General features: G+C 35.3%; 3 protein-coding genes, 1 long non-coding RNA gene and 1 pseudogene across 7 annotated transcripts; 2 read left to right on the forward strand and 3 right to left on the reverse strand.

The window, feature by feature from the left end:
• Positions 1–7746: 7746 nt before the first annotated feature.
• Positions 7747–13018, forward strand: LOC132033535 (xylulose kinase 2). Its single transcript, XM_059423537.1, has 11 exons — positions 7747–8033; positions 8545–9202; positions 9334–9422; positions 10247–10311; positions 10868–10923; positions 11240–11360; positions 11445–11519; positions 11595–11648; positions 11797–11891; positions 12016–12190; positions 12583–13018. Exons 1-11 carry the CDS (start codon positions 7975–7977, stop codon positions 12813–12815), a joined length of 1680 nt encoding a protein of 559 aa, XP_059279520.1. The 5' UTR covers positions 7747–7974; the 3' UTR covers positions 12816–13018.
• Positions 12887–13069, reverse strand: LOC132033538 (uncharacterized). The gene is made up of 2 exons (XR_009408758.1): positions 12972–13069; positions 12887–12916 (listed from the first exon to the last, which is right to left on the reverse strand). It is a non-coding gene; the product is annotated as an uncharacterized LOC132033538 (long non-coding RNA).
• Positions 13070–13236: 167 nt separating this feature from the next.
• LOC132033534 (xylulose kinase 2-like) lies at positions 13237–18036 on the forward strand. 4 transcript variants are annotated; one of them, XM_059423533.1, is made up of 11 exons: positions 13237–14125; positions 14366–15020; positions 15142–15230; positions 15837–15901; positions 16038–16093; positions 16434–16554; positions 16624–16716; positions 16792–16845; positions 16919–17013; positions 17111–17285; positions 17452–18036. In XM_059423533.1, the coding sequence occupies exons 1-11, from the start codon at positions 14067–14069 to the stop codon at positions 17682–17684; spliced, it is 1695 nt and encodes a 564-aa protein (XP_059279516.1). In that variant the 5' UTR covers positions 13237–14066; the 3' UTR covers positions 17685–18036. The 4 variants fall into 4 exon arrangements, with proteins under 4 accessions (XP_059279516.1, XP_059279517.1, XP_059279518.1 ...); XM_059423534.1 differs by having other exon boundaries at positions 16642–16716; positions 17452–17974; XM_059423535.1 differs by lacking the exon at positions 16792–16845.
• Positions 18037–18679: 643 nt separating this feature from the next.
• On the reverse strand, positions 18680–20605 carry LOC132034830 (pentatricopeptide repeat-containing protein At5g47360-like; annotated as a pseudogene).
• Positions 20606–20754: 149 nt separating this feature from the next.
• On the reverse strand, positions 20755–23631 carry LOC132033537 (tubulin alpha chain). Its single transcript, XM_059423538.1, has 4 exons — positions 23425–23631; positions 22111–22345; positions 21651–22021; positions 20755–21567 (listed from the first exon to the last, which is right to left on the reverse strand). Exons 1-4 carry the CDS (start codon positions 23515–23517, stop codon positions 20914–20916), a joined length of 1353 nt encoding a protein of 450 aa, XP_059279521.1. The 5' UTR covers positions 23518–23631; the 3' UTR covers positions 20755–20913.
• Between the last annotated feature and the right edge of the window lie 2565 nt (positions 23632–26196).

The following is a 26196-nucleotide window of genomic DNA, read 5'->3' on the forward strand; positions in this document are numbered from 1 at the left end:
GTCTAAAACCTCCATAATCATTTTTATCCTACTCGAGGACAACTACATTACAATAATTGACGATGGCTGGTTCCAAGAACGAATAAAAGATCTGTATCTATGTTCACATTTTCAAAATAGGTCCACGACAATTTGGTTACAAAATTCCAAAAGTTGTTCTTGCTATATGTCAAAGATGATAAAGATAACGCACACGAGATGCCGCATAATCACGACTATTTATGTACTATCTTTAATTCTACTACATCTTCAACATTATTTTTTTGGTCATATACATCTTCAACATTATTATATCTTTGGTACGTAACAATAAAAGGAGAAAAAAAAAAGAATCTTTTTCTTTAAATTGATGTGTCAGCTCAACAAATTCCCTTTTGTATTTGAAAAGCCTTCCTCCTTAAGGAAAAAATATTCCAGTTGTTAGCCTATTTTCCACTTCCCTATAGAGAATTTGTGCTTATCAATAAAGAATATTTCATTTAAATGAAATATCGATGTATTATTTGCAGTCATTTTCATAGTTAAAGCTGGCCTTGATGATCTATTATTGGGTCTTTGGTTAATCTTAAAACAATTGAATTGGGTTCTTTCGGGCCTGTTATCCAGTACTCGGCCATTCTTGATGTATTAGTAGAAATATTTTCATTTCATTCTTTCTTTCTTTTCAAACATATTGACATTTTATATAGGATTTTGTGTTGTTCAGAAGTTTTATGATCTGTATTGATAATGGTAACGAGGTCACAATTTGAACTAGTTTCACCACGTTAAATTGATGATTTTCATTAACTATTGTTCAGTTGGATCTCCCGTTACTTCATATTAACATGTGAAAAGCAACACCATGTGAAAAGCAACACCCTTTTTTATATTCCTGTTGAGGAAGACGATCACTATGGTACAAAAAATGATAATGGCTTGTTCCAAGAAGTCTATGACTATGAGCATATGACTACAAAATTTTAAAGTTATTCTTGTTATCTGTCAAAAATGATAGTGTACCGCACACGAGATGCCGCATTGTACTCGTGACTACGATATACTTTGATTCTATTTCAAAGATGATAACTTTGAAGTGTAAAATTGAAGGACGAAAAAAAAAAAAAAGAATCTGTTCCAAATAAGCATTATATGTGGAAGAAACATCCAAATAAATTTCCTTTTGTAATTAAAGATGACCACTCCGTAAAGAAATTATATTCCAATTGTTAGTCCATGAAATTCTATCTTTTTTCAGTTCCCTATTGATAATTTAGTCTTGTGCTTATCAATAAAGAATATTTCGTTAACATGCATTTCAGTCTACGATTTGCGGGTCGTTTTCATAGTTAAAGTTGGGCCTATTACTGATGTACGTTTGATTGGTTTACGATGCGAATTGCCCTTCTTTTGGGGTGGTATTTAAATTTTACTCAAATTTTCTTAAGGCCTTTAAATTTTACTTTGCTTTTAAAAAAAAATTTGCATTGTCCGTGATGGCTCCTTCGAAAATCTATACCCGCTACATATTTTAATTTTAAAAAATTTGCAGAGTTAGAGCTTAAATTTGTCTGCAGTACCTTATAAAAGCCCTACACTTTTACTCATTTTGGTTAACTAAAAGTACGGACACTGCATCGCCTTTCCTTGAGTACCTAAAGTGACTTATATATATATATATATTTTTTTTTAACTTTTCATCGGAACTTTTAGCTAATGCCTTAATAAACAGTGAATTTCATAAAATGAGTTGACCATAATTGAGTCTATAAGTTTTTTTAATTGACCATTAATCCGCGTAAGTTTTCCTTATAAGGCAAAGTCTTAAATTTTGTCTAAATGGAACAAGCCTCTCGCGTGCAGACGACCGGGTGTTTGTCGATGGGTTTGGCCTTAACTAAAAGTCTGCCGGAGGAGGCAGACTTTGCCTTGAGGCATATATATATATATTACTTTTCAAGGTAAACTTTTAGTTATGCCTTAACTAAAAAGTGTGTCCCAAAGATATAACTAAAAGTATGCCCATAAAGCGGAACTTTTCCTTAAAGCTAACTTAAACTTTGCCTTATAAGACAAAGTCTATGCCTAAGGAAAAGTTCTTGCCTTATAAGGCGTAATGTTATTATGCCTAACTAAAATTCCTACCACATAAGACATAACTAAACTATGTCTTGGGAAAAATTCTTATGGGGCGGACTTTTAGTTATGTCGGATCGATAACTTTAACTTTCCTTAAAGATTGTATGCTTGGATCAAGCATACTACTCCGATCTGCGCTCGGTAAATTATTTTTTTATTTTTATGCTTCGGCGGGGGTTCGAACCTAGAACTTCGTGTGATTCGCCCACCTTTCTAAGCGAAGGGCAAAACTTAAAGACCACGAATACGAGGGCGAAAGAAATTTAAAGACCACAAATTTGAGGGGCAAAATTTAAAGACCACCCCAAAAGAAGGGCAATCCGGGCAAAATGGTTCTTTAGTTCCTCTTAAGTGATTGGATTGGGCCTCATATAATAGTAACGGGCTCTGATCTACTAGGGCCATTCTTGAAAGGGTAATTTGCAGGATTGTCCTTCACTGGGGGTGGTCTTTAATTTTTGTCCCTCAAATTAGTGGTCTTTAACTTTCGTCCTTTGCTAAAAAGCTCTTGGTTTCGGGTTCGAACCCCCACTCAGTCAAAAATTTTAAAAAAATTCACAAGGGAGAGTTTGGATTCGTAAGGCAGAGTTTTGCCTTAAGGCAGAATTTGCATCGATAGAATTTTGCAAAATTCTGCCTTGCAATTTTTTTTTTACTGAGTTGAGGTTCGAACCCACAACCTCGGGGTATTAGGCGAAGGGCAAAACTTAAAGACCACCAATTTGAAGTGCAAAAATTAAAGGCCACCCTAAATGAAGGTAATCCTCGCAAAAAAATGTTCTTGAAAGGGCAACTTAATAAAAACTATCTTGAGTAAGGTTCCAAATTTTTCATCGCAGAGCCATACAACAGCCGATATCGCTGGTGGAAGATGAGGAAGTCACTAAAATCCTTGCTGGCGAGAAGGCAAGCTTTCTTGAGGGCTTCCATGTCTTCTTAGAAGCCGTCATCGGAGTCGCTATTGGAGAAATCTTCATCATCGTCGAAGATCATTAGGAATTCTGGATTCACTTAAATCAGGGTTTTTTGAAGCCCTCAATTATTGGAGGAGAACGAGAAGCGGAAGGAATTTTTGTTTTCCGCCCATAATATAGGGAAAAGGGTGGGCTTTTAATTTTTCAAATCTAGTATGTTTTGTACTTAAGTTGGTTTATTTTATAAATAAGAAAAAATATCATTATGTTTTGTACTATAGGATCTTAACAAGTATTACTATGTCATTGTCCCATCTTTTAATGCTTGCTTTCAATTCGTAGCTATCTTTTCTAAAATTACATTTTGTAGCTACTATTTGTAGCAATAGGACAAGGGTCTTTCGGAAACGATGTTCTACCTTGGTAGAGTCGGTCTACGTACACTCTGCCTTCCCAGACGACCACGGTGGGATTTCCTTTGAGGTTGTGGTTGTATTTGTAGCAACAGGCGCAGTATTTGCGTGTATTCGACTATATTCAAATACACGCAAAATTTGTTAAATTGTTATCAAATTGAAACACATTGAATGTGCAAGTTTCTGCTGTATATAAATACAGTCAAATACACCTTTATTTGGTGATAAATCAAAGTCGCAAGATTTTACAAAGACTTCGAATACATCCGAATACATATGTATTTGAAAAACTGAGTCAAATAACAGCCTACCAAAACACATGTATGTATATTTATGAGTCAAACAACACATATGTATTCAACCATGATTCAAATACATATGTATTCATTCATGAATCATATAGCTCAGCATCCATGATTCATTCAAATACATATGATTCAAATGCGTTTAATTTAAAATACACCTGTATTTAATTCATTCAAATCAAAATACAATCATTTACATATATAAATACATAAGTATTCGCCATTATTGCAATATACATTTTAATTCACATAAAACAATCGATTCATATACACTTGTATTTAAATTCATTCGAAGCAAAATACAATCATATATACATATTTTTGATGTATTGGGGATCGTATAATTTCCCGGCAGCAGGTGGTGGAGAGGAAGAAGCCATGGATTTGAATGAAACAGTGGTGGAGGAAGAAGCCATGGCTTTCTGGCATCTCCATCAGATCCAGATCCGGTGACGCCTCTGATCTTCCTCCTCCATTATTTTCGCTGCCGTAATAGATTGATCGCAACTTTGTGATTTTAGATCTAGATCTGACGGTGGGTGGCGGTGGTGTTTAAGGGTGAAAAGCAGTGGTGGAAGAAGAAGTTTTCGGCCACGTTTGATGTTTGGAGATGAGAAAGGGAAGAGAGAGAGAGAGGCGATTGTTTGGTTGGGCTCCGGTAGAGCTCCATCGTAGAAGATGACCGGCAGTGACGGAACCAAATCTGGCCGAGGGAGAGAGAGAGAGAGGGGTGAGGAGAAGAGAAGAATGAGGCAGAAATATATGCCATAAAACTAATGTATTTTTGTAAAGCTATGAATGATAATTTACAAAATCACTGTAGCTACTAAATATAAATAAATTAAAAGATACTTATTATCAATAATTACCTCTTAGAGATACATATGCCAAATAATATTCCTTCTTGGAAATTAAATGGTGACACACTTATATTCGTCTGCTTTCTTACACATTGACATTTATTTGTAGGGATTTCCTGTTGTTCACAAGTTTTATGTGAACTTCAGATTTAGGATTTACTTTGGATGCACACACATGTATAGCATACAACATATATTTGTGCATATTCATACGGAAAAGGCTCATAAATACTGCTTAACCTATGGAAAAAGGCTTTATACATATCCTCCTTTGGGTTTAAAAATACGCCAAAGTTTGTTTTTGGCTCAAATATCACCTTTAAACTAATCGACCAAATTTGACGGTGTTAAAAAGCCACGTGGCATTTTCTAATTGGTGCTGCATTTTAATTTAAAATAATTATATAAAACCCACGAAATTCTAAACCCAAACCCGTGGCCGACCCGTTCTGGAGATACCATACGTTCTTTTTCTCCTCCTTTGTCTCCAATAAATCAGAAACTCAAATACTCAATGAGATTTGAAAGTTTTGATTTGCAATATATATAACAGGGTTTTGTTTTTATGTGAAATTATAACCTATGAATTGTCAAACGATTTTTATCCTTTTGCTAAGCCATTATTTTCTTATTTGAAGGAAAACATCACATGCTACTGCCATGTCTTCTTTTTCAGTGAATTTCTTCCTCAACACCCCACCCACCTACCCCTTTGTGGGTTTTCTTCCCTTCATCAGTTTCCATCATTTTCTTGATTTCAAGAAATTGGAGAAATTGAAGTGCTTTGAATTGAGAATTCTAATTTTTATAAAGTTGGGTTTTTTTTTTCTTTCATGAAATTCATATTAAAGATATAAATGGAGAACTTCTGCTACATCGAGGAGCCTAAAAAAAAGCGTCCACATATAACTCTGTTTTTTCATCACCACCATGGCTAGATATTCTAAAGCTTCTTAAGATAATAAAGTTATAAGCTTTTTCACTTTTCATTTAGTGTATCGTACCTCCAGAACGGTTCAGCCACGGGTTTGGGTTTAGAACTTGGGTGGGTTTTACATAATTATTTTAAATCAAAATGTGGCACCAATTAGAAAATGCCACGTGGCTTTTTAACACAGTCAAATTTGGTCTGTTAGTTTGAAGGGTATATTTGAGCCAAAAATAAACCTTAAGGGTATTTTTAGACCCAAAGGTGGAAGGAGGGTATTTATGAGCCTTTTTCCATTAGGTTAGGGGTATTTATGAGCCTTTTCCGCATATTCATATGTCCCAAATCAAAGTAATTAGTGTAGCCGGCGAAGATTAGATGGGATGTGATGGTAAGTTTTTGAGTTTGCAATGAAAGTTTAGTCATCGTTTCAAATAAATTTGAAAGTAGCCATTTTTATACAAAACAACTCAAGCACCCTGTAGGAATTCGAAAATCTGATATGTGTGAACTCCAAGACAATATGTTGGCCATAGAGTTTGAACTTATAAAACTTCAAACTCTTGGTACAATTCATGAAGTTTGAACGATTTCTCACAGAGTTTGAAATAGGTACCATGGTAAAATAATCATAAAATTTTAAAATAGGTACCATGAGTGAGATAGTGAAAAACATTTAAATTTTAAGATAAGTATCATGAGTGAAATGTATCATCCATGGTACCTTTTTCGAGCTCAAGATATTGGAGTTCAAAAAAAGTATCACAAGTGAAATAATGTGAAGAATATTATTCAAAATCATGATATTTTATTTGACTCAAGTACAATGTCAAATTGAAACTCCATAACAGTGTTCTCGAGTTCGAACAAGCCTTACTATAAATATTTTTTATACAGTTGAAATTTCAAAACTTGTCATGGCTGGAGTTAGTAAATATATTGGATTCGAACTTATAAAAATGAACTCCATGAAAATTCCTGAATTTTAAAATTATAAAAGTTGAAACTCTATAAAAAATTTCTGGAGTTTGAACGGCATATTTCAAACTCCAGGAACATTTTACGAGCTTTGTATTTCAAATTGCAACAAAATTTTAAAGGTTTCTGCTTTTTAATTTAGGAGTATTATCGTCCAAATGGTGTCTCCTTACTAAAAAGTGGTTACAAACTGTATTAGTTCTAAACTCCCGGAACATTTTTTGGAGCTTTGTATTTCAAATTGCACCAAAATTTTAAAGGTTTCTGCTTTTCAATTTAGGAGTATTATCGTCCAAATAGTGTTTCCTTACTGAAACGTGATTACAATTTATTAGTAATTTTCAAAAGTTAGCTAAATCTTGATTAGCGATTAGGAGAGTAGTAATTTTTTTAATTTCTCCCATACAATTCGCCGAAGTGCAAAGATAGTAGAATGTAGGGCCGCTATTTAAGTCATAATCGAGATGTATAATTTGTTGTACGTTTGATCACTTTTAAAATTAAGTTGATACCTACTGGACTAAAGTTGAAAAAATCCGAATATGAAGTTACAAACTCATGATATACAGGTTTAAAGTTAAGCTTTACCTAATGTCTAAAGTTTACCTAGCAATCCAAAGCTTCATGTATTGTTTGAAGTTCGACATGTCAGTCCAAAACTTCAGACTTGTATGTCCGATGTTTGGAACTAGGCCTAACTTTAGACCTCAATCTAAGCATTCTTGCTGGTCATTCTAGTGGTGATCATTAGCACATTGAAATAAAGTCTACCACTCCTTGCCCTTCATCTTTGCATAGGATCTAGAAGAGGTAAACAAAACAATAGAAAAGACTTACTAGGATGTTAGTGTAAGATTCCTCCATATAAACACGAGAATAAATATTTTAACTCAATGTTGTAGTATTTGGTACTGTATTTCAAAGAATTATGTTGTAATTTATTTAAGTGTTAACTTTTGGGGTATTGTATAAAAGGAAAAAATATATACGGCTAAAAAAAAAAATATCGATTTGAAAGGTTCAATAAATACATATTTTCGATGTAAAGATGAGGTGTTTATCAACTTCTTTGACTCCAACCAACTAAAAATCTGTTTTGAGTTTGTTTCTAATGAACATTATTAAATTTCAAATGTAATGTGATTTACTAAAAATAGATATATCTGTATTTATGTTCAAAGCTACAAAATTTTGTGACTCTTTAGAAAGAAAAATAGAGTACAAAGGAAATACCATAGGACCCAAATTTGATAAGTAGTATCCTAGTTAGATATTACCACTTTCAGAGTCATCCTATATCTATTTAAATCCAAAGATTCTATCTTTATCCAAATCAAATTCTCCTATAAAAGCAATAATAATTCTTCTTTCTACCACCTCGTAAGTATCAAATCAGAATCTTAACCTCGTACTATAAATCCCAAATTTCTTTATTGGATTTTACAAATTGTTGCAATGGCGGATCAGTCACTCCCACAAGATGCTCTTTTTCTTGGCTTTGACAGTTCTACTCAGTAAGTAATCTATTATGATTTCTCCAATGATTAATATTTACAGAATATCTGATAGTCCTATGGATTGATCATGAAAATATGTGTTTTTCCCTAATTGGGTATATTGAATATCAATAATTGATTCATTCAATTTGGTTAACACTTCTACGTTTTGTAAATTTTCTTGTAAAGTTGACGCCCTCTGTCCCAATTCATGTGGCACAATTCGGATTTCGAGAGTCAAATAATTTAATTTTGACCGTGAATTCGAACATGCAATTTTCAAGCTTTATGAATAAAATTTACATATTTGAAAACTTCGTAAAAAGTACTATATAAGTAAGATATATGAAAGAATTACGGTTAAAGAAAGACTTATTTGAATCTTCTTGAAATCGTAAAGGTGTCACATAATTTGGGAGAGAGGGAGCAATGTGTTAGGTTTATTATCAACTGGGTATTTGTGATTTCAAGAAAAATAAAGTAATTGGGTCATGTGTGATTTTTTGTTTCTGTTTTGGTGGATTATCAGGTCACTGAAGGCTACTGTGCTTGATGCCAATCTGAATATTGTGGCTGCAGAATTGATTAATTTCGATTCTGAGTTATCTCATTACAAAACTGAGGGTGGCGTTTATCGCGACCCGTTAGTAAATGGAAGAATTGTTTCACCCACATTAATGTGGGTAGAGGCATTTGAGTTGATTCTTCAAAGACTCAAAAAATCATCAAAATTGGATTTTGGGAAAATTGCTGCTGTTTCTGGTAGTGGACAGCAACATGGTAGTGTATATTGGAAAAAAGGCAGTGCTTCAATATTATCGTCTCTAGACTCTAAGAAATCATTGGTAGAGCAACTAAATAATGCTTTTTCGACAAAAGAATCTCCAATATGGATGGACAGCAGCACGACGGAACAATGCAAGGCGATAGAAAAAGCTGTTGGAGGGGCAATGGAGTTGTCTAGACTTACCGGTTCTCGTGCATACGAGAGATTTACTGGTCCGCAGATCCGTAGATTTTTTGAGACACAACCAGAAGTTTATAATAATACTGAGAGGATCTCCCTTGTTAGCTCCTTTATGGCGTCTTTGCTTATTGGGGGCTATGCTAGCATTGATCATACTGATGGTGCTGGGATGAATTTGATGGACATTAAGCAGAGAGCGTGGTCCGAAATCATTTTGAAGGTAATAGCACTTCTTGGTGAATGTTATGTGTTTGTGAAGAAATTAGTGCTTATCTATTTTAATCATTGTTAGATTTTCGGTGAATGTTAGTTTTGTTAGTTGGTTAATTTGTGCTTTACTTGGTTCTCCAGGCCACAGCTCCTGGTTTGGAGGAAAAGCTTGGAAAATTAGCTCCTGCACATGCTGTTGCTGGACCTATCGCTTCCTATTTTGTGGAGAGGTAGATCTTTTTCCTTGCTTTAAAATCCAATTCATCAGAAGAAATATAAAGCATTTTTTTTCTCGTTCTGACTAATACACTTGAGCTAAATCAGTGAGGCTTCTTGTTAAGCCCCTTTGTGTCCTTACCGAGGAAGACACTAGTGATGATGAAAAATTGATAGTCTGCTCTTCCTTATGGAGATTACAAATGATTACAGATTTTCGTTATACCATTATTGTATCCCATGGTTTCTGTTCTTTATTCATACTTGATATTTGATAATGATCAGAAAACAAACACAAATCGTGATAGTATAGTGGCTATAGACAGTGGGAGAGAGGATTTAGTGGAAACTAATCATCCATTCAATCAGGGGCTGACCAAGTGTTCGTCCGAACCCAGTAACTTTGGCTTAGACACTATGTTAAAAAATTCCACTAAATTAGTGTACATAATAGAATATGGACCCAGTAAAAAGGCCATGGTAGGATACCGAACTAGTAAATATCAAAAAAAGAGTTTGTTAATTAAATACATATTTTGATGGTTAAGTGACGAAGGAGAAGAGAGATAGCATCCCGACTGGCTAGCGATGAGGAGAAAAGAATCCCAATGTATGTTCAAATTCTGGATCCACATCTCTGCATTCAATTCAATGTCTCTTTTGGCCTCTTCTCTGTTCTTGCTGGTGAAGTGGTTAGAGAAGCACTTTGATTTACCTGGGTTCACAATGTTATCCGCCAAAACCTCTTTGCTCTTTTTTAGGTGTTAGTATAGAACTATAGATACATTTCCTTATATTTTCTATCTGCGAGTTAAATCTTCCATAAACCATCTTTCAGGTATCGCTTCAACAAAGACTGTTTGATCGTTCAATGGTCTGGTGACAATCCCAACAGCTTGGCAGGTGAGAGGATTTTGCTGAAAATTTTATGTGTATTTTCTGTAAGGATATTCACTTGTATAATTACTGCAAATAATGCGCACTGCCAAATGGTTTTGTTTCTCATACTGTATATGTCAAACTGAAGGCCCAGTTCAATTATATTTCATGTCCAATTCGACATCCTAAATTTTCTCTGTCAAAGTTGATGGGGTTGGGTCTGAGTCTTGAGTTACTCAAGTATGGACATAAGATAGAATGCTCTGATGTATGAGAATTCAGTTCTGGCCATCAGTTAGTTTTTAGGCTTCATATATTGTTCAATTATCTTAGAGTTTATGGGGTAATCTCGTAAATATTCACTCACAAGTGGGTTTTGATCTATGATATATTGATAATCCTTGAGACATAATTTCACGCGTGAGTAGGTCCAGAAAAATTGTTGCACTTATCTGTTTTAGAACCAAGTCTTTTTTTTCTTTCTGCCTTTGCTCAATACTGATTTGCATGTATATCAACCTAATAGTTGTATTAGCTCATAGTTTACTCTGTCCTGATTACTTGGCTTTTTGATGTGTAGGGTTGACATTAAATACTCCCGGAGATCTGGCAATTAGTCTCGGCACTAGTGATACGGTAAGTTGGTTTTTCTGTTCCATTTGTTTTTGCTGTTATTAGTATCATAATATCGGCTCTTTTTGTTTCTTAATGATATAATAGTTCAACTTTTGATAATTATTATGCAAGTAGACCAAAACAAAATAAAGTTACTCACAATAAAGGCATGAAGGGCCAAAAAATGCTGGCGACGGGGGACTTTATCATACTTTGTTTTAGCTAAAGATAAAATCTTGACTTGTGTATTTAGTGCTTCTGTGACAATACCCTGGACTTACTGTATGCTGTATATATTCTTGAGATGGAGGCCAAATGATGCTCTTTCTTTTAAAAGGTTTTTGGAATAACGAAGGATCATAATCCAAGCATGGAAGGGCATGTTTTTCCTAATCCTGTTGATACTGAAAGCTACATGGTAATGTTGTGCTATAAGAATGGTTCACTAGCCCGTGAAGGTAAAATATCGATTTCAGCAGATAGTGGAAAAATGATTAATACCTAAAGTTGATTTTATTGAGCATGAACCATATCCTTGGCAGATATACGCAATCGTTATGCTGAAAAGTCTTGGGATGTTTTCAACAAATATCTGCAGCAAACTCCTCCACTAAATGGTTAGTAAAACAATAATGTATGTATATACTACTATTTTTTTCTGGGATTTGAAATGATTCTGATATCTGCTGCAGCTGGTGGATTAGGCTTTTACTATAAGGATTTTGAGATACTGCCACCCCTCCCAGGTACAGTTCACTAGCGACTCTTTATATTTAACTTTAAAAGTTGATCTTTATATGTGTGTGTGTCATAGTGCTCAAGCATCTTGCAACTTATTTTCATCAAAACCATCATGCTTGCAATTCTAAAGTAAGAAATAACTGATTCATGCAGTTGGTTTCCACCGCTATATGCTTGAGAACTTCACGGGAGAGTCTCTTGATGGAGTAAAAGAGGTGGAAGTGCAAGAATTTGATGCCCCTTCTGAGGTTAGACTCAAATCAGCGCTCATGTGATTATATTTGAAATCAGTGCTCATGTGATTATATTGCACCCTTTCTGCACATGCAACCAGATGTAACTTACATTTATGAATCAAAATTTACTTTGCAGGTTCGAGCCATTGTAGAGGGTCAGTTTCTTTCCAAGCGGGCTCATGCTGAAAGATTTGGAATGCCTTCTCCTCCAAAGCGAATAATTGCAACGGGAGGCGCTTCTGCTAATAATTCCATCCTAAGCTTGATAGCTTCCATCTTTGGATGTGACGTTTACACAGTTCAACAGCCAGGTTAGTTAATCTCCTTTCATCTAAATACCTCATCCGTCTACTGCTCATGTAGTAGTCGCTATTCTGAACTAATAATTACTTCCTCCGTCCCAAAAGTTCATGTTAGTTGCTATTCTGAACTAACAATTACTTCCTCCGTCTCAAAGTTCATATAAAGGTGTTCGACTAGGCACGGAGTTTAAGAATGAAAGAAAGATTTTTGAGACTTGTGGTCTAAAACAAGTCATAGATATTGTGCTTCGGTAAATCGTCTTATTAAGGATAAAATGGGAAGTTTAAGGTGTCATTCTTTTTTAGACTGATTAAAAAGGAAAGTGTGTCATGCGGTGAATTCTCATTGCCCCCTAATCTTTTTTGTTGCTGGCTAATTTTAACCCTGAGCTGATTTGCAGACTCGGCTTCACTTGGTGCTGCTTTGAGGGCTGCTCACGGTTGGGTGTGCAACAAGAAGGGTAGTTTTGTGCCAATCTCATCCATGTACATGGACAAGATGGACAAGACATCACTTAACTGCAAGCTCGCAGCAACAGCAGGAGATCAAAACCTTGTCGCCAAGTATGCTTTGTTGATGAAGAAGAGAATTGAAATTGAGAATCGTCTCGTTGAAAAGCTGGGGCGTTTATGATCTTGAGATTATTCAGAGCAGCAGGCTGCAACTAATTTGAGAGAAACGAAGATGTCAGATTAGTTGACTCATTATTTATCCTTGAGCTTGATGAGAACTTTCTTTATATTGATTCTTTCTTTTTCCAGTTAGAATAAGCCTATAATCTCTGTAAACAAATTCGGCAAGGCTATCAGATGATTGAATATTTGAATTCATGATGATTCGCGTGTAAGTTTTACTAGTGATGGCATATATGATATGACATATAATAACTAAGATTATAGTAAGATAGCCGGTGTACAGTATATATAATTACATTGCACTACTTTGAAAGGGAGAATTTCTCTTCTTTGTCATTGATCATGAGAACTGTTTTTATGCATGACTACTCTCTGGCAAGAGGTTCTCAAATGCAACAGGCCATGTTCAAGTGAGGAAACCCCCCTACAAAATCCCTATCAGAAGAACAATCGTAAAAGATTTATCCCAAGCAATTGAAAGGACAAATTTTAAAATGTGAAAAGGAAGAGGAGGCTGTAGCCTTATATTAGTTACGGAGTAGAGTTTAAAACTGTTGTATTTTATAACTATCATAACGATAGACCTGCTTATTAAGTACCTCAATCAATATTAAGAACTGACTAGCTCGTGAAAATTTGATTGTTGCATTCCGACAATTCCCCCCATTTAAAGTGCAAAAAGAAAAAAGGATGACTCTTTAAGTATTTGTCTCCGATTCCTAATTAAAATACTTATCCTCACTTGTGATAATTGCAATCGATCCATTCTTATCTTAGATGAACTACGACATGGACTGGGGACTCAGTAAAGACGACTCAACTTGATAAATTTTATTTTGGACTATTCAGTATCAAAAAACTAAGCTTCTCTTTAGATAAAAAGGGGTCTCCACCCTCAATAATTTAAAGAATTCTGTACGTCTTTAGATTCATTTCTCTTGAATTACTAAACTCTTGTAGAAATTCTGATTTTCTTTATTATTTCTTTATTACAAACTCTAATCTTTATAATATCATTTGGCCTGAGTGATGCTAATTACTTATTCCATTCAACATGTACATGGTGCTGAACTTCCAACTAGTGAGTGGTGGGTTCCACACCAGACCATGGCTGCTACTCTTAAAAGACATTTCTGTCTTGATTCTTGATTCATAAAGTGTCTAATGCTCAAAGCAGCAGCTAAACTAGCCAACCCAATCCTACCAAGTTGCTTAGCTTGCTTGAACTTTTTAACTAAATTTTCTTTATATGGAGGACTGCTCCCTCCCTCAGGACTCTTTGTTCCTAGGTTTTGACTGCTCCACTCAGTAAGTTCTTGCATATCTTTAACTGCAAATTAGATAGCTCAGTTAATCAAAATTTCTGTTTATTTCCAATTTGATTTCATCCTTAATCAGAAAAGCAATATGCTTAACCCCTTTTGCTTGCTTTGCTTGTTCTTGAACTGACTACTCCAATACTCCTTGAAAGTGTTCAAGAATCAAGGGTACTGATCATAAAAATTGGATCTTTAACTGAAACACTTACAACGGTTCTTGATTTCATAGGTCACTGAAGGCAACTGTATTAGATGCTAATCTCAACATAGTAATATCAGAACTTGTGAATTATGATTCTGAGTTGCCTCACTACAACACCAAAGGTGGAGTCTTTCGAGACCCATTCGTTAATGGCAGAATTGTGTCACCAACATTGATGTGGGTGGAAGCCCTAGACCTTATTCTCCAAAGACTCGAAAAGTCAAAGTTGGATTTTGGAAAAATTGCAGCTGTTTCTGGTAGTGCTCAGCAACATGGTAGTGTTTATTGGAAGAATGGGAGTTCTGTCATACTATCATCATTGGATCCTAAAAAACCACTTGCGGATCAATTTCTTGATGCTTTTTCAATCGAAGAATCGCCTATATGGATGGACTGCAGCACCACAGAACAATGCAAAGCTATTGAGGAAGCTGTTGGTGGTGGATTGGAGTTGGCTAAACTTACTGGTTCTCGTGCACATGAAAGATATGTCGGTCCTCAAATTCAAAAGATTTTTGAAACACAGCCTGAAATTTATCAGAATACAGAGAGGATATCACTAGTTAGTTCTTTTATGGCGTCTCTACTTGTTGGGTGTTACGCTTGCATTGATCAAACTGATGGAGCAGGAATGAATCTCATGGACATTGAGCGCCGAATTTGGTCCAAAATAGCCCTGGAGGTTGCTTCTTGTCCATGTTACTGTAGTTAAATTTGCATATTATCATAACTGGGATTTAAAAGGAAGTTGATATATAGCTTATTTAAGTGTGAGTTGATTGTGTCAAAATTGTTTATTCTAGGCTACTGCACCTGGTTTAGAGGAGAAGCTTGGAAAGTTAGCTCCTGCTTATGCTGTTGCTGGTTCTATTGCTTCCTATTATGTTGAGAGGTTAGTAACAATCGACATGCTACCTTCAACTTTTGTTGCCTTTTATAGTCCACCTCTCTATAATGGCGTCATTTGTCCTGATATTTTTTGGCTGCTATTGCGAGATGCTGTTATAAAGCACATATAGTATAACATAGTATGAAAGTCGGTTCCAAAAACAACTAGGCTGTTATAGTGAAATATTATTATAGAGGATGAGTGTTTTAGGGAGGTCCGACTGTACTATAGTTTTTCCATTTTGGGATTTACTTTAGTTCATCTTCTTTTATATGCTTCTCTCGCTATGAGCACTTTTTTCCTTCATTTTTAGCTGATTAGCTGCCTATTGAAGTTAAGCTGATACAATAGGTAACATATTAATATTAGTCATTTCGTGTATCATTTGTGAATATTTTCTGCTTTCAATTCAGAGGCATTTGCTGGTAGCCTAACAGTACTAAGGCACAGAAATTTTGGTACATTCAAGTCTAATCTAAAAAAATATCTGCATACAATGTCCTGATCGTAACAAATATTGTATAATCTATGATGCATTCGCTCATTATGATGCCAATTTCTGCTTCATTCTTCTGTTAGTTTGTGTTTGTCTGATAGAAACAGTTTCAGGTACCACTTCAACAAAAATTGTGTAGTGGTTCAATGGTCTGGAGACAACCCTAACAGCTTAGCAGGTGAATACCTTGTTTTTTCGGTTTTACATTATGAATAAGAACTAAAATTATTCTTTAATATACATTTAGATGCCTTATAGAATCCATTTTTCATCCATGGGCATACTACTACTAACTGAACCTTCGGATTCTGTAGGGTTGACCCTCAACGCTTATGGAGATCTGGCAATCAGTCTTGGCACAAGTGACACTGTAAGACACTTGAAGCTTGTTTTCTGCCATATATACATTGCATTGCCATTGCCTCTTTTCTAAGAAAAAGAGCTTTGCACTTGTAACATGTTAAACGCCATCAAACAAATGCTGTTGTAAAAACTAGTGTGCTTAATCCATAGTTTAGTTCAAAGGGAAAACAAACTTTAGTGGCAAAAGAGATGCAAAAAGACACCATATGTGCAGAAGAGCCAATTTTCTATTTCCTTTTCCCCCCTCTTTTTTATTGTACTGTTCCGAATGTTGAACTATATTTGAGGAAAGATTTTATCTGGGCTCATAGTAACATGATTTATATGTAATCATGCCGATTATCCAGGTCTTCGGGATTGCAACTAACCATAGACCTAGCTTAGATGGGCATGTATTTCCTAATCCAGTAGATACCAAAAGCTTCATGGTAATGTTGGTCTACAAGAATGGGTCTTTGACTCGTGAAGGTACTCTTCTTGTATCCGATTTACTACTATAAGGATGTTTGTGAAGTTGGCGTACATCTTATTGGCCAGTGCTCGAAACCCTCGTAGATATACGTGATCGTTATGCAGATGGATCTTGGGAGGTTTTCAATATGTTTTTACAGCAAACTCCACCTCTGAATGGTTAGTGAAATTTGACTCAAATCTTGTTAACTGTAAGCTTATTTATAAACGTCGTACACTCTTTACTTGCAAAAGGTGGAAAGATTGGTTTTTATTACAAAGAGCATGAAATACTTCCTCCTCTCCCAGGTCAGTGCACTCCTGAAATACAATTAAAATTGAAAATAAAAATTATGATAAAACTCACAAGCTTGGTCTCCAGTTGGTTTCCACCGATACAATCTTGATAATTTCATGGGTGACTCCTTGGATGGAGTAATAGAACACGAAGTAAAGGAGTTTGATCCGCCTTCAGAGGTAAGTGGCCTTGGATTGCAGAACTTATCTGAATCATAAAGGACTTTAATCAGTATCTAGAGACACAAACACAACTGGAGGTAAATGGTACTTACAGGTTCGAGCGTTAATTGAGGGGCAGTTACTCTCCATGCGAGCTCATGCCGAGAGACTTGGAATGCCTTCTCCACCCAAAAAGATTATTGCAACTGGAGGAGCATCTGCAAATGATCAAATCCTGAAAATGATTGCTTCTATTTTTGGGTGCAACGTCTATACTGTCCAAAAAACAGGTAAAAAGCTCATACATTGTGCTATGCTGTAAGGGGTCGTTTGGTGGGGTTTATTAGGTAGAATAATGCTGGTATAAAATTTATAAGAGCTAGGGACTTTGTCCTTACTCTTGTAAGAAGATTTTTAAGGGCTTGATGATGAATTGCTTTCCCTTGCTTTCAACAGATTCAGCTTCCCTTGGTGCAGCCTTGAGAGCTGCTCATGGTTGGTTGTGTGACCAGAAGGGAAAATTTGTGCCCATCTCTGATATGTATCTAAGGAAATTGGAGGAGACATCGCTAAAGTGCAAGCTTGCGATGCCTGCTGCAGGTCAAGACCTTATTGACAGGTATACATTGTTGATGAACAAGAGATTGGAAATTGAGAATCGTCTCATCCAAAGATTGGGACGTTGGTAAAATTTCACTCAGGTCATGTACTGCATACGGTTTTAACACAAACTGGCTTAACGTGTTTTTAGTGCGGACCTTCAGAATTGCCATAGTTTTTTTGGAAAAAAGATCGTACTTACCGTTCTGCTTTGAGAAATAGTTTAAATATATCATCTGTTTGAGTTTCCAACTATATATAGTTAACCCTGTATACATTTGATCAAATCCTCGCCTGAGTCTAACGGAGGGGACACGTGGAGGGCCAGCTTATACCCGGTTTATATTACAAATCCAACACTCGCACTCTAATTCCTGAAGCCTAGACTCAAGCTCTTATTTTTCATCCAAATCCTTTCCCTATTCCAATTTAATTTCCAGATGCAGAGAGCAATCAATACTTGAAGCATAATAACTCACAAAAGATCATTCACAGCTAAGAGAATTGTATCTGGAAGAAGAAGCAGAATACTCTATTCACACTATTATCAGGTAAGAACAGTGAAAGCAAGCATAATGAGGACAACTATCGTAATATTCCGTACCTCATCTGATTATTGCAAATGAAAAAATTCTAGTTTGAATATCACCAAATTTTGTAAGCGATCATACAGTAGTCCCCCGGAATTTATACTACACAAGAGTCGACTACTGGCTGTTCAATCATTAACATGGATTGAAACATTATGTGTATATAAAGGTGACTGTTTGGTTCACAAGTACGAGCAGCTGTTAATGTTACCAATGCTTGAAGCTAAATCCTCTTTCCCATAATGTCTAAGAGCCTGTTTGGATGGGCTTATTTTAAGTAGCTTATAAGCTACAAACAACTTATAAGCTAAAAAAATAAATAAGTTGGGCAGCTCAACTTTTTTTTTTTTTTTGAACTTATAATTTGAAACAAATTTTATAAAAAATTTCTTTAAATATTGAAGTCAAACGAATTATTTTTTTGAAACTATTTTAAACACAAAATGATTTTAAGCTAAGCCAAACAAAAAGCCTGAAAACAACTTATAAGCAACTTATAAGCCAATACAAACGGGTCTAAGACATTCGATTACATTCTTAACATAAGGACCTTTTAGCTGAATTCCTTTACCTACCATTATACTAGCAAGCTTTACAGATTCAACAATATGATTTTCCTCGCACAGGCCATAAGGATAGAATAAGTATCAGAATCCATTGAAGACTGCTCAACCGCATCAATCCACTTATATCCATCAAGTATTCGACTCTGCTGACACAACCATCTTATTATTGCGCTTGAAGTCAAAGCCATCAGGTTTTAGGCCGCCATCCAACATTCTCCTAAAAACTATTTCTGCCTTCTCGAGTTTTCCAATCCGAAACAGTGATAAAACTAGAAAACTATAGCAAGAATCATATGAAATACCACTTTCCACGACTCTGTTGATGACTTTATGAGCTTCATCTACATGCCCGTCGTTGCAAAGACCCTGAATCAAAGTACAAACAAGTACCCTATTTGGTTTACAACCAAAATCCTTCAACTGGTCCAAAATACTTAAAGCCTCTATCGACTGACCTTTCTCAACAAAATTTTGAACCACAGTAGTATAAGTAAGGATGTTGGGCTTACACTGCCCCCCGTCTTTTTCCATTTCTCTCAACAATTCAAGTGCCTTTTCCAAACTTCCAAACTTCAAAATCCCATCTAGAAGAGCTGAATAGGTCACCATATTTGGTATACATCCACATTCCCTCATGTTGATTAATCCACAAGCTTCTTCCAAACTACCGACCTCAGACAATCCCTTAATAATCGCAACATATGTGATCATATCAGGATTAAGATGAATCAAATCCATCTCTCTCATCAACCCCATTGCATCATTCATATCGCCTTTGTCACATAACAATCCAATAACTGCATTGTACATTGTCGTTTCTGGGTGGCAGACTCTTTCATTTTCCTCAAAACCCACAAGCACAAGGTAGCATCATTCCCCTCTCTACACATTTTCAATATAACCTTAAACATCTTGGCACTTACAGGAACATGATAATTCTGCAGCCTATAAGCCTCAATGACATCTTGAATAATTCGTGTTTCACGATCAATGCCAAGCAGTTTATAAGCTCTGCTAAACATGTAAGTGCTGTGCCTATAGCTGGGATAAAGGCCAGCCCAGATGAAGAATCTGAGACCCATTTGGGGATCATCAACCGCGCATTTCTCTAAAACTTGATCATCAACCGCGCATTTCTCTAAAACTTCATTAACACATCTAGCATCTAGTTTAGCCTTAACTGTGTTTATAGCCTTCTCAACACCAGAATTATTTTTATTTTTCAACAAATGAGTCAAGAATTCTCTGGCTGATTTTGATAAAAAAAAAAATTGGCTTATTGGATGGATTAGTTTGGAAGAAAAAACGAGCAATTGATGAAGGAAGAAGCATAATTTGCTCATAAGAAATCCGAAACCTAGAGATGATAAGATTTGGAATTGTAAGAAAGTGAAATCAGCTGCTTGTATCAGTAGAAATATGTGGTAGATTCCAAGAACTGAAAATTCACAAAAGGTTCGAACTTTGATTGAAATCAAAGTAGGGTTTGCAAATTATGGCCATCTTCAGAAAAAAAGGTATGAATCTGACTGCCAAGATGTAGCAGAGATAGTGAGACACTCGAGTTGCAAAAGTAATTGGATCGAAATCGGCAAAAAGAGTTGATATAGCTAAACCCGGACTTCTTGCCTTCTTGGGAATTAAGATTGTTCCCTTCCGATATGTGTGAGTGACATGAAATTTGAATTTTTTTTAATAATTATAAGACAAATTATACTTAGTGAGACTTAAGTAGGGGATAACGTGCAAAACCTACTCCCTCCGAGCCCGAAATAGTAGTCAAATTACCCTTTTTGAGTCAAGCTGAATATTGTCACTTGTGAAAAATAAAAGACCTCAAAACGATAAGCAAACTCATACTATTTGGCTCTCCCAGTGAAACTTGCTCTATTTTAATATTAGTAGGGTGCAATCAGAAATGTATCTGCCGTTCCACAAGGAAGCGATGGAGAAACTGAAACATTTGAAGAAAAATAAGAGAGAAAATAAAAGGCAAAGAAGCCTTACACAAACAAGCACGTTTTAACTTTCATAGCAGCAGAAGTCATTTCAGCATGCAAGACACCATTGAAATACAAAATAGCAGTGGATGTATCTAAAAGGCAGCAACTGAAGAACACTGAACAAAATAACACAACAGACAAAAGCAGTGCATCACATTTTTAGTATTCCTCATTATCATCATCTTCTCCTTCATCCAATTCAGCACCAACCTCCTCGTAATCCTTCTCCAGAGCAGCCAGATCTTCACGTGCTTCACTGAACTCACCTTCCTCCATACCCTCACCAACATACCAGTGCACAAAAGCACGCTTGGCATACATCAGATCGAACTTGTGATCAATGCGTGAGAAGACTTCAGCAACACTGGTTGAGTTGGATATCATACATACAGCCCTTTGCACCTTGGCAAGATCACCTCCAGGAACAACAGTTGGTGGCTGATAGTTGATACCACACTTGAATCCAGTAGGGCACCAGTCAACAAATTGGATGGTGCGCTTAGTCTTGATGGTAGCCACAGCAGCATTCACATCCTTTGGCACAACATCACCACGGAACATAAGGCAGCAAGCCATGTACTTGCCGTGGCGAGGATCACACTTGACCATCATAGAAGATGGCTCAAAAGCACTGTTGGTGATCTCAGCAACTGACAGCTGCTCGTGGTAGGCTTTCTCAGCTGAAATGACAGGAGCATAGGATGAAAGCATAAAATGAATCCTGGGGTAGGGAACAAGGTTGGTCTGGAATTCATTCACATCAACATTCAGGGCTCCATCAAACCTTAAAGAAGCAGTCAATGAAGAAATAACCTGCATAGATTGCACGAAAATTAATACCCCAACTAAAGAAACTTTGCAGTCAAACAAAATGCATATAGTATAACAATCAATACCTGTGAAATAAGGCGGTTCAGATTTGTGTATGTGGGGCGCTCAATGTCCAATGAGCGCCTGCAAATGTCATAGATAGCCTCATTGTCAAGAAGAACTGCGACATCAGTGTGCTCAAGAAGGGAGTGAGTTGACAGGACACTGTTGTAAGGTTCGACCACAGATGTTGAGACCTGTGGTGATGGATAAATGGTGAAACCAAGTTTTGATTTCTTGCCATAGTCCACAGAGAGACGCTCCAGCAGAAGTGACCCAAGACCTGAACCAGTTCCACCACCAACAGCATTGAAAACCAGGAAACCTTGAAGACCAGTACAGTTATCGGCAAGCTTCCTGATACGATCCAAGCAGAGATCAACTATCTCCTTCCCAACTGAAAACAAGACAAAAAGACAAACATAAGAATTTTGATCAAGCTGAACTAAACCAAATGCAGTGCTGCAATAAGCTACAAATATTTACTTGTATAATGTCCACGGGCAAAGTTGTTGGCTGCATCCTCTTTGCCACTGATGAGCTGCTCAGGGTGAAAGAGCTGCCTGTATGTTCCTGTCCTGACTTCATCAATGACAGTAGGCTCAAGATCCACAAAGACAGCACGAGGGACGTGCTTTCCTGCTCCAGTTTCGCTGAAGAAGGTGTTGAATGCATCATCACCTCCTCCAACTGTCTTGTCGCTTGGCATCTGGCCATCAGGCTTTTGGGAGAAATAGCAATAACGAGATCATCAGCAATGCATAAAAAACAGGTTCTTCGCAATAGATACAACTCTAATTGACAACATGTTTCATATATATAATAAAAGAATCCTAACTATTGAATACATTAGCTAAAATTCCAAAGGATGACAGCGCTAACTACCATTTATTCACAACAAATCTTACATCTATGTTCAGTTTACATAGATTTTGCGCTTACGAATACATCAATAATCTCTAAGATACACTAGTTAATATAGCAATCCATCTAAAAGTTGCATTCCTGCCTATCTAAAATAGGTTGACAGACAGACACACAATATTCTATTATACAGGATCTATATTGAGCCATGGACATTCATTCAATCTATTCAAACAGATCATAGAATCTATCTAGAAAAGATTTGACTTTCAGATCATTTTGATCTCATATTATTCAAACAGATCCATAGACAAAAAGTTTCGCAGTTTGAAGAGATCTAATTAAAAAAAACTGATGTTATTCAAACATTTATGCAGCAAATAGATCTATCAAAACGAGTGTGTATTCTACTGTTTCTGACATCAATACAGTGTAATCACTATTAGTCAAATACGTATTTTGATCTCATATTATTCATATAGAATTTTGAAAAAAAAACATTTGCATTTGAAGAGATTTATGAAACACATTGATCTACCTAAATGTAGTGCGGATTCGAATACCTTATAAATAATTCAAACAGATCTATATAAAAACATTTCGCATTTGAAGAGATCTATGCTAAACATTTTATATTAATCAAACAAAATTCAATCAGCGCATAGATCTGTGTATAAAATGCAGATTCAAATAAATATCACATCAAAGGAACGTAAAAATGCAAACAATTCAAACAGATATACAAAAACATTTCGAAATTGAAGAGATCTATGCACAACACTTTATATTATTCAAACAGAGCACATAGATCTGTACATAAAATGCAGATTCAAATAAATTTCACATCAAAGGAACGTAAATTCAAACAGATCTATGTATATATGTATATATAAATAAAACTAATAAATAAACATTTCAAAATTTGAAAAGATTTACCTGAATGCCATGCTCGAGGCAGTAAAGTTCCCAGCATGCATTTCCGACCTGAATACCGGCCTGACCAATGTGGATCGATATGCACTCTCTCATTTTCACTGTTTTTCTCGGGAAAAAAAAAAACTTCAAATTTCGAAATTCAAACGAAAGAAACGGCGTTTATCAAGACGCCTATTCCAACGATTTTCAATCTGATGAAACTCTTTCTGCTGAGAAGCCCTTTTTATACTTGAAGCTTCCAAAAAAGAAAAGAAAAATTGTGGTTGTGAACCATGGTTAGTTATACTTAACTGTGGTTATTATTTGTTGCTAGCTAATTATATGTGACATATCATGAGAAAATGATAAACCTGGTTCGTCACGTTTGAGGATAGGTTTAACAGTTTTGGTCTTTTAAGTTTATCGAGAGTTAACAATTTTAATCTTCATTAAATATTTATCAAATTATATTTGTTAGATTTGATAGGTTTAACAGTTTTGGTCTTTTAAGTTTATTAAGAGTTAACAATTTTAGTCTTCATTAAATATTTATCAAATTATATTTGTTAGATTTGACTAATATTATGAAAAAATAGTTAACAATAAACATCGACTAGATCCATCATATCCTAAAATATGCAACACAAAAAATTACAATCACTAAAAATATACTCTCTTTGTTTCAATTTATTTGAACCTATTTTTTTTTTAAAAAAAATAAAACCCTTTCCCAAAAAACAAATTCACTTTACGGATTTACGCCCACACAAATTTTCAAGCGCTTATTTTGAACCACAAGTTTTTTCCCTCTTTCTTAAATGAAGAAAACCATATAAATCAAACGAGGAGTATAAAGTAAAAAAATAAACAAGAATTACGCCTCAAAAAACTGTACCAGACTTTATAAATAAATTAATGTGAGTTCCAGGTAATTTTTTTTTTTTAATAGCATCCGTCAAATATAACAAATAGAATTTTTTAAATATTTGTCAGAGACTAAAAATGTTAATTTTTGACAAACTTAAATGATCAAATTGTTCAATCCATACTTAATGACTTTTTTGAACCAACCCTCAAATATAAGGGACCATTTTTGTCATTTTCTCGACATATCATCATTGGACTACAGTTATTCAACACCCATCGGTCATAGATTAACCATGGTTAAAACCAGCCGGTCAATGTCATTTAATATTTTTGTATACAATGGGTCTCTTTGTTTGATATAATTACAAAGAAGCAATTCAAATTTAGCGCTGAATTATATTGTAGCGGGAAGGGCAAAAATGTAAAGAAGAAAGTAATGGATAGATAGTAGTGCGTCGTTTTCATTTATAATGTTGTCGGTTAGCGAGTGGAAGCACATGTGATATGTTTAAAACGGCAGGTTACCTTTCTGACAAATGGGATCATTGAAACTTCACAAGGAATTTTCCGTTGTTCGTCCCTTTTGTTTTGATGAAAGGAAATTGGATCCTCTAGGTTCTGTGTTTAATTCAATTTAGTACCTTCAGAAATATTTTTCCAAATTTGACTTTTAAATGTTAAAATTTGCACACGGCCATTTTTCAAATTATATATTACATAATTTCCTAAAATTGCATAAATTATCTAAAATATGTTCGACGAAAATTTTGTTTGGCTAGAAAGCTTTAATACATTAAAATAAGGTAAGAAAATGAAAGATAAAACTTGATTAGTTGGTATAGGCGGATGTAGTTATGGAGTTAAGGGTTCATCTGAACATAATAATTTTGGTTCGAAATCTGTATATTATATATATATATTAAAAGTTTATTAAATAAATACAAATATAGAGTTCGAATCCAGTAAATCAAATGAAATATGATAAAATTCTGAACTCGACCTCATGATGTTCAAATTCCTTGAACTTATATATAAGAACTTTTAAGGTTTGAGTTTATCACAAACAATTAGTACAAGTTATCTATTTCATTCAATGAAACAAAGAGCAGTAATGTTTTGGATCAGTAAGTTATGGGACGGCAATGTCCCAGGCTTGGACCTTGAAGAGGAAGTTAAGGCCCATTTAAAAATGCAGTAACATATTAGAGCCCAAACATAATGCCAGTGAGGCAGTGACGTATGACCCCAAATATTACTTTCAGCCGATAAATCCTTATTGTCAGAGTACCAAAATTTAAAAAAAAAATGATAATGGTAAAATGCAACTACAAGCTCTAAATTTTGGGAAAGAGATGCCTTACTCATTAGATAGCTTAATATTGGATAGAACCGGTGAGGAATATATCTACTCAGATTGAGGAACTTGAAGCATAAACATTTGGAGAAATAGCGGTTACTGACCACTTTTCTCCCTGTAATTGAAAAATAGCTATTGTGCCGGAGTTGCAAATTTTATAAGTGAAACCCCGTGACAATATCTAGAAGTTTCACCTATGAAACTTGAGTTCCATGACCACAAATAGTATCTTTTAATAACAGAGATTGAAAAGTGGCTATTTGTAAGTTTTACCAAGAAAGGTAACTTGCACTAAAAATAGAAATGAAAGTTTTAGCCCATTTACTAGATTCTTTTGGGAGAAAGTTGGATGGGCTACTTAGAAAGGCATGGGTCTTCGTCAACCTCTCACAAAAAAAACATTTATAGGTTTCACGCACGAAATTCGTGCGCGATTTGCCTTTTTTTTCTTTTTCTTTTTTTTTGTGTTACCTTTCAAAATCACATTTTTTTTCATACTTTGGGCGCAAGATTACTACGTTTCAAAACCCTAAAATATCAATATTTTTATAGAACTTAATATCTTTTTT

The sequence above is a fragment of the Lycium ferocissimum genome, chromosome 10 (assembly GCF_029784015.1).
Source record: "Lycium ferocissimum isolate CSIRO_LF1 chromosome 10, AGI_CSIRO_Lferr_CH_V1, whole genome shotgun sequence".
NCBI classification, from domain to species: Eukaryota; Viridiplantae; Streptophyta; class Magnoliopsida; order Solanales; family Solanaceae; genus Lycium; species Lycium ferocissimum.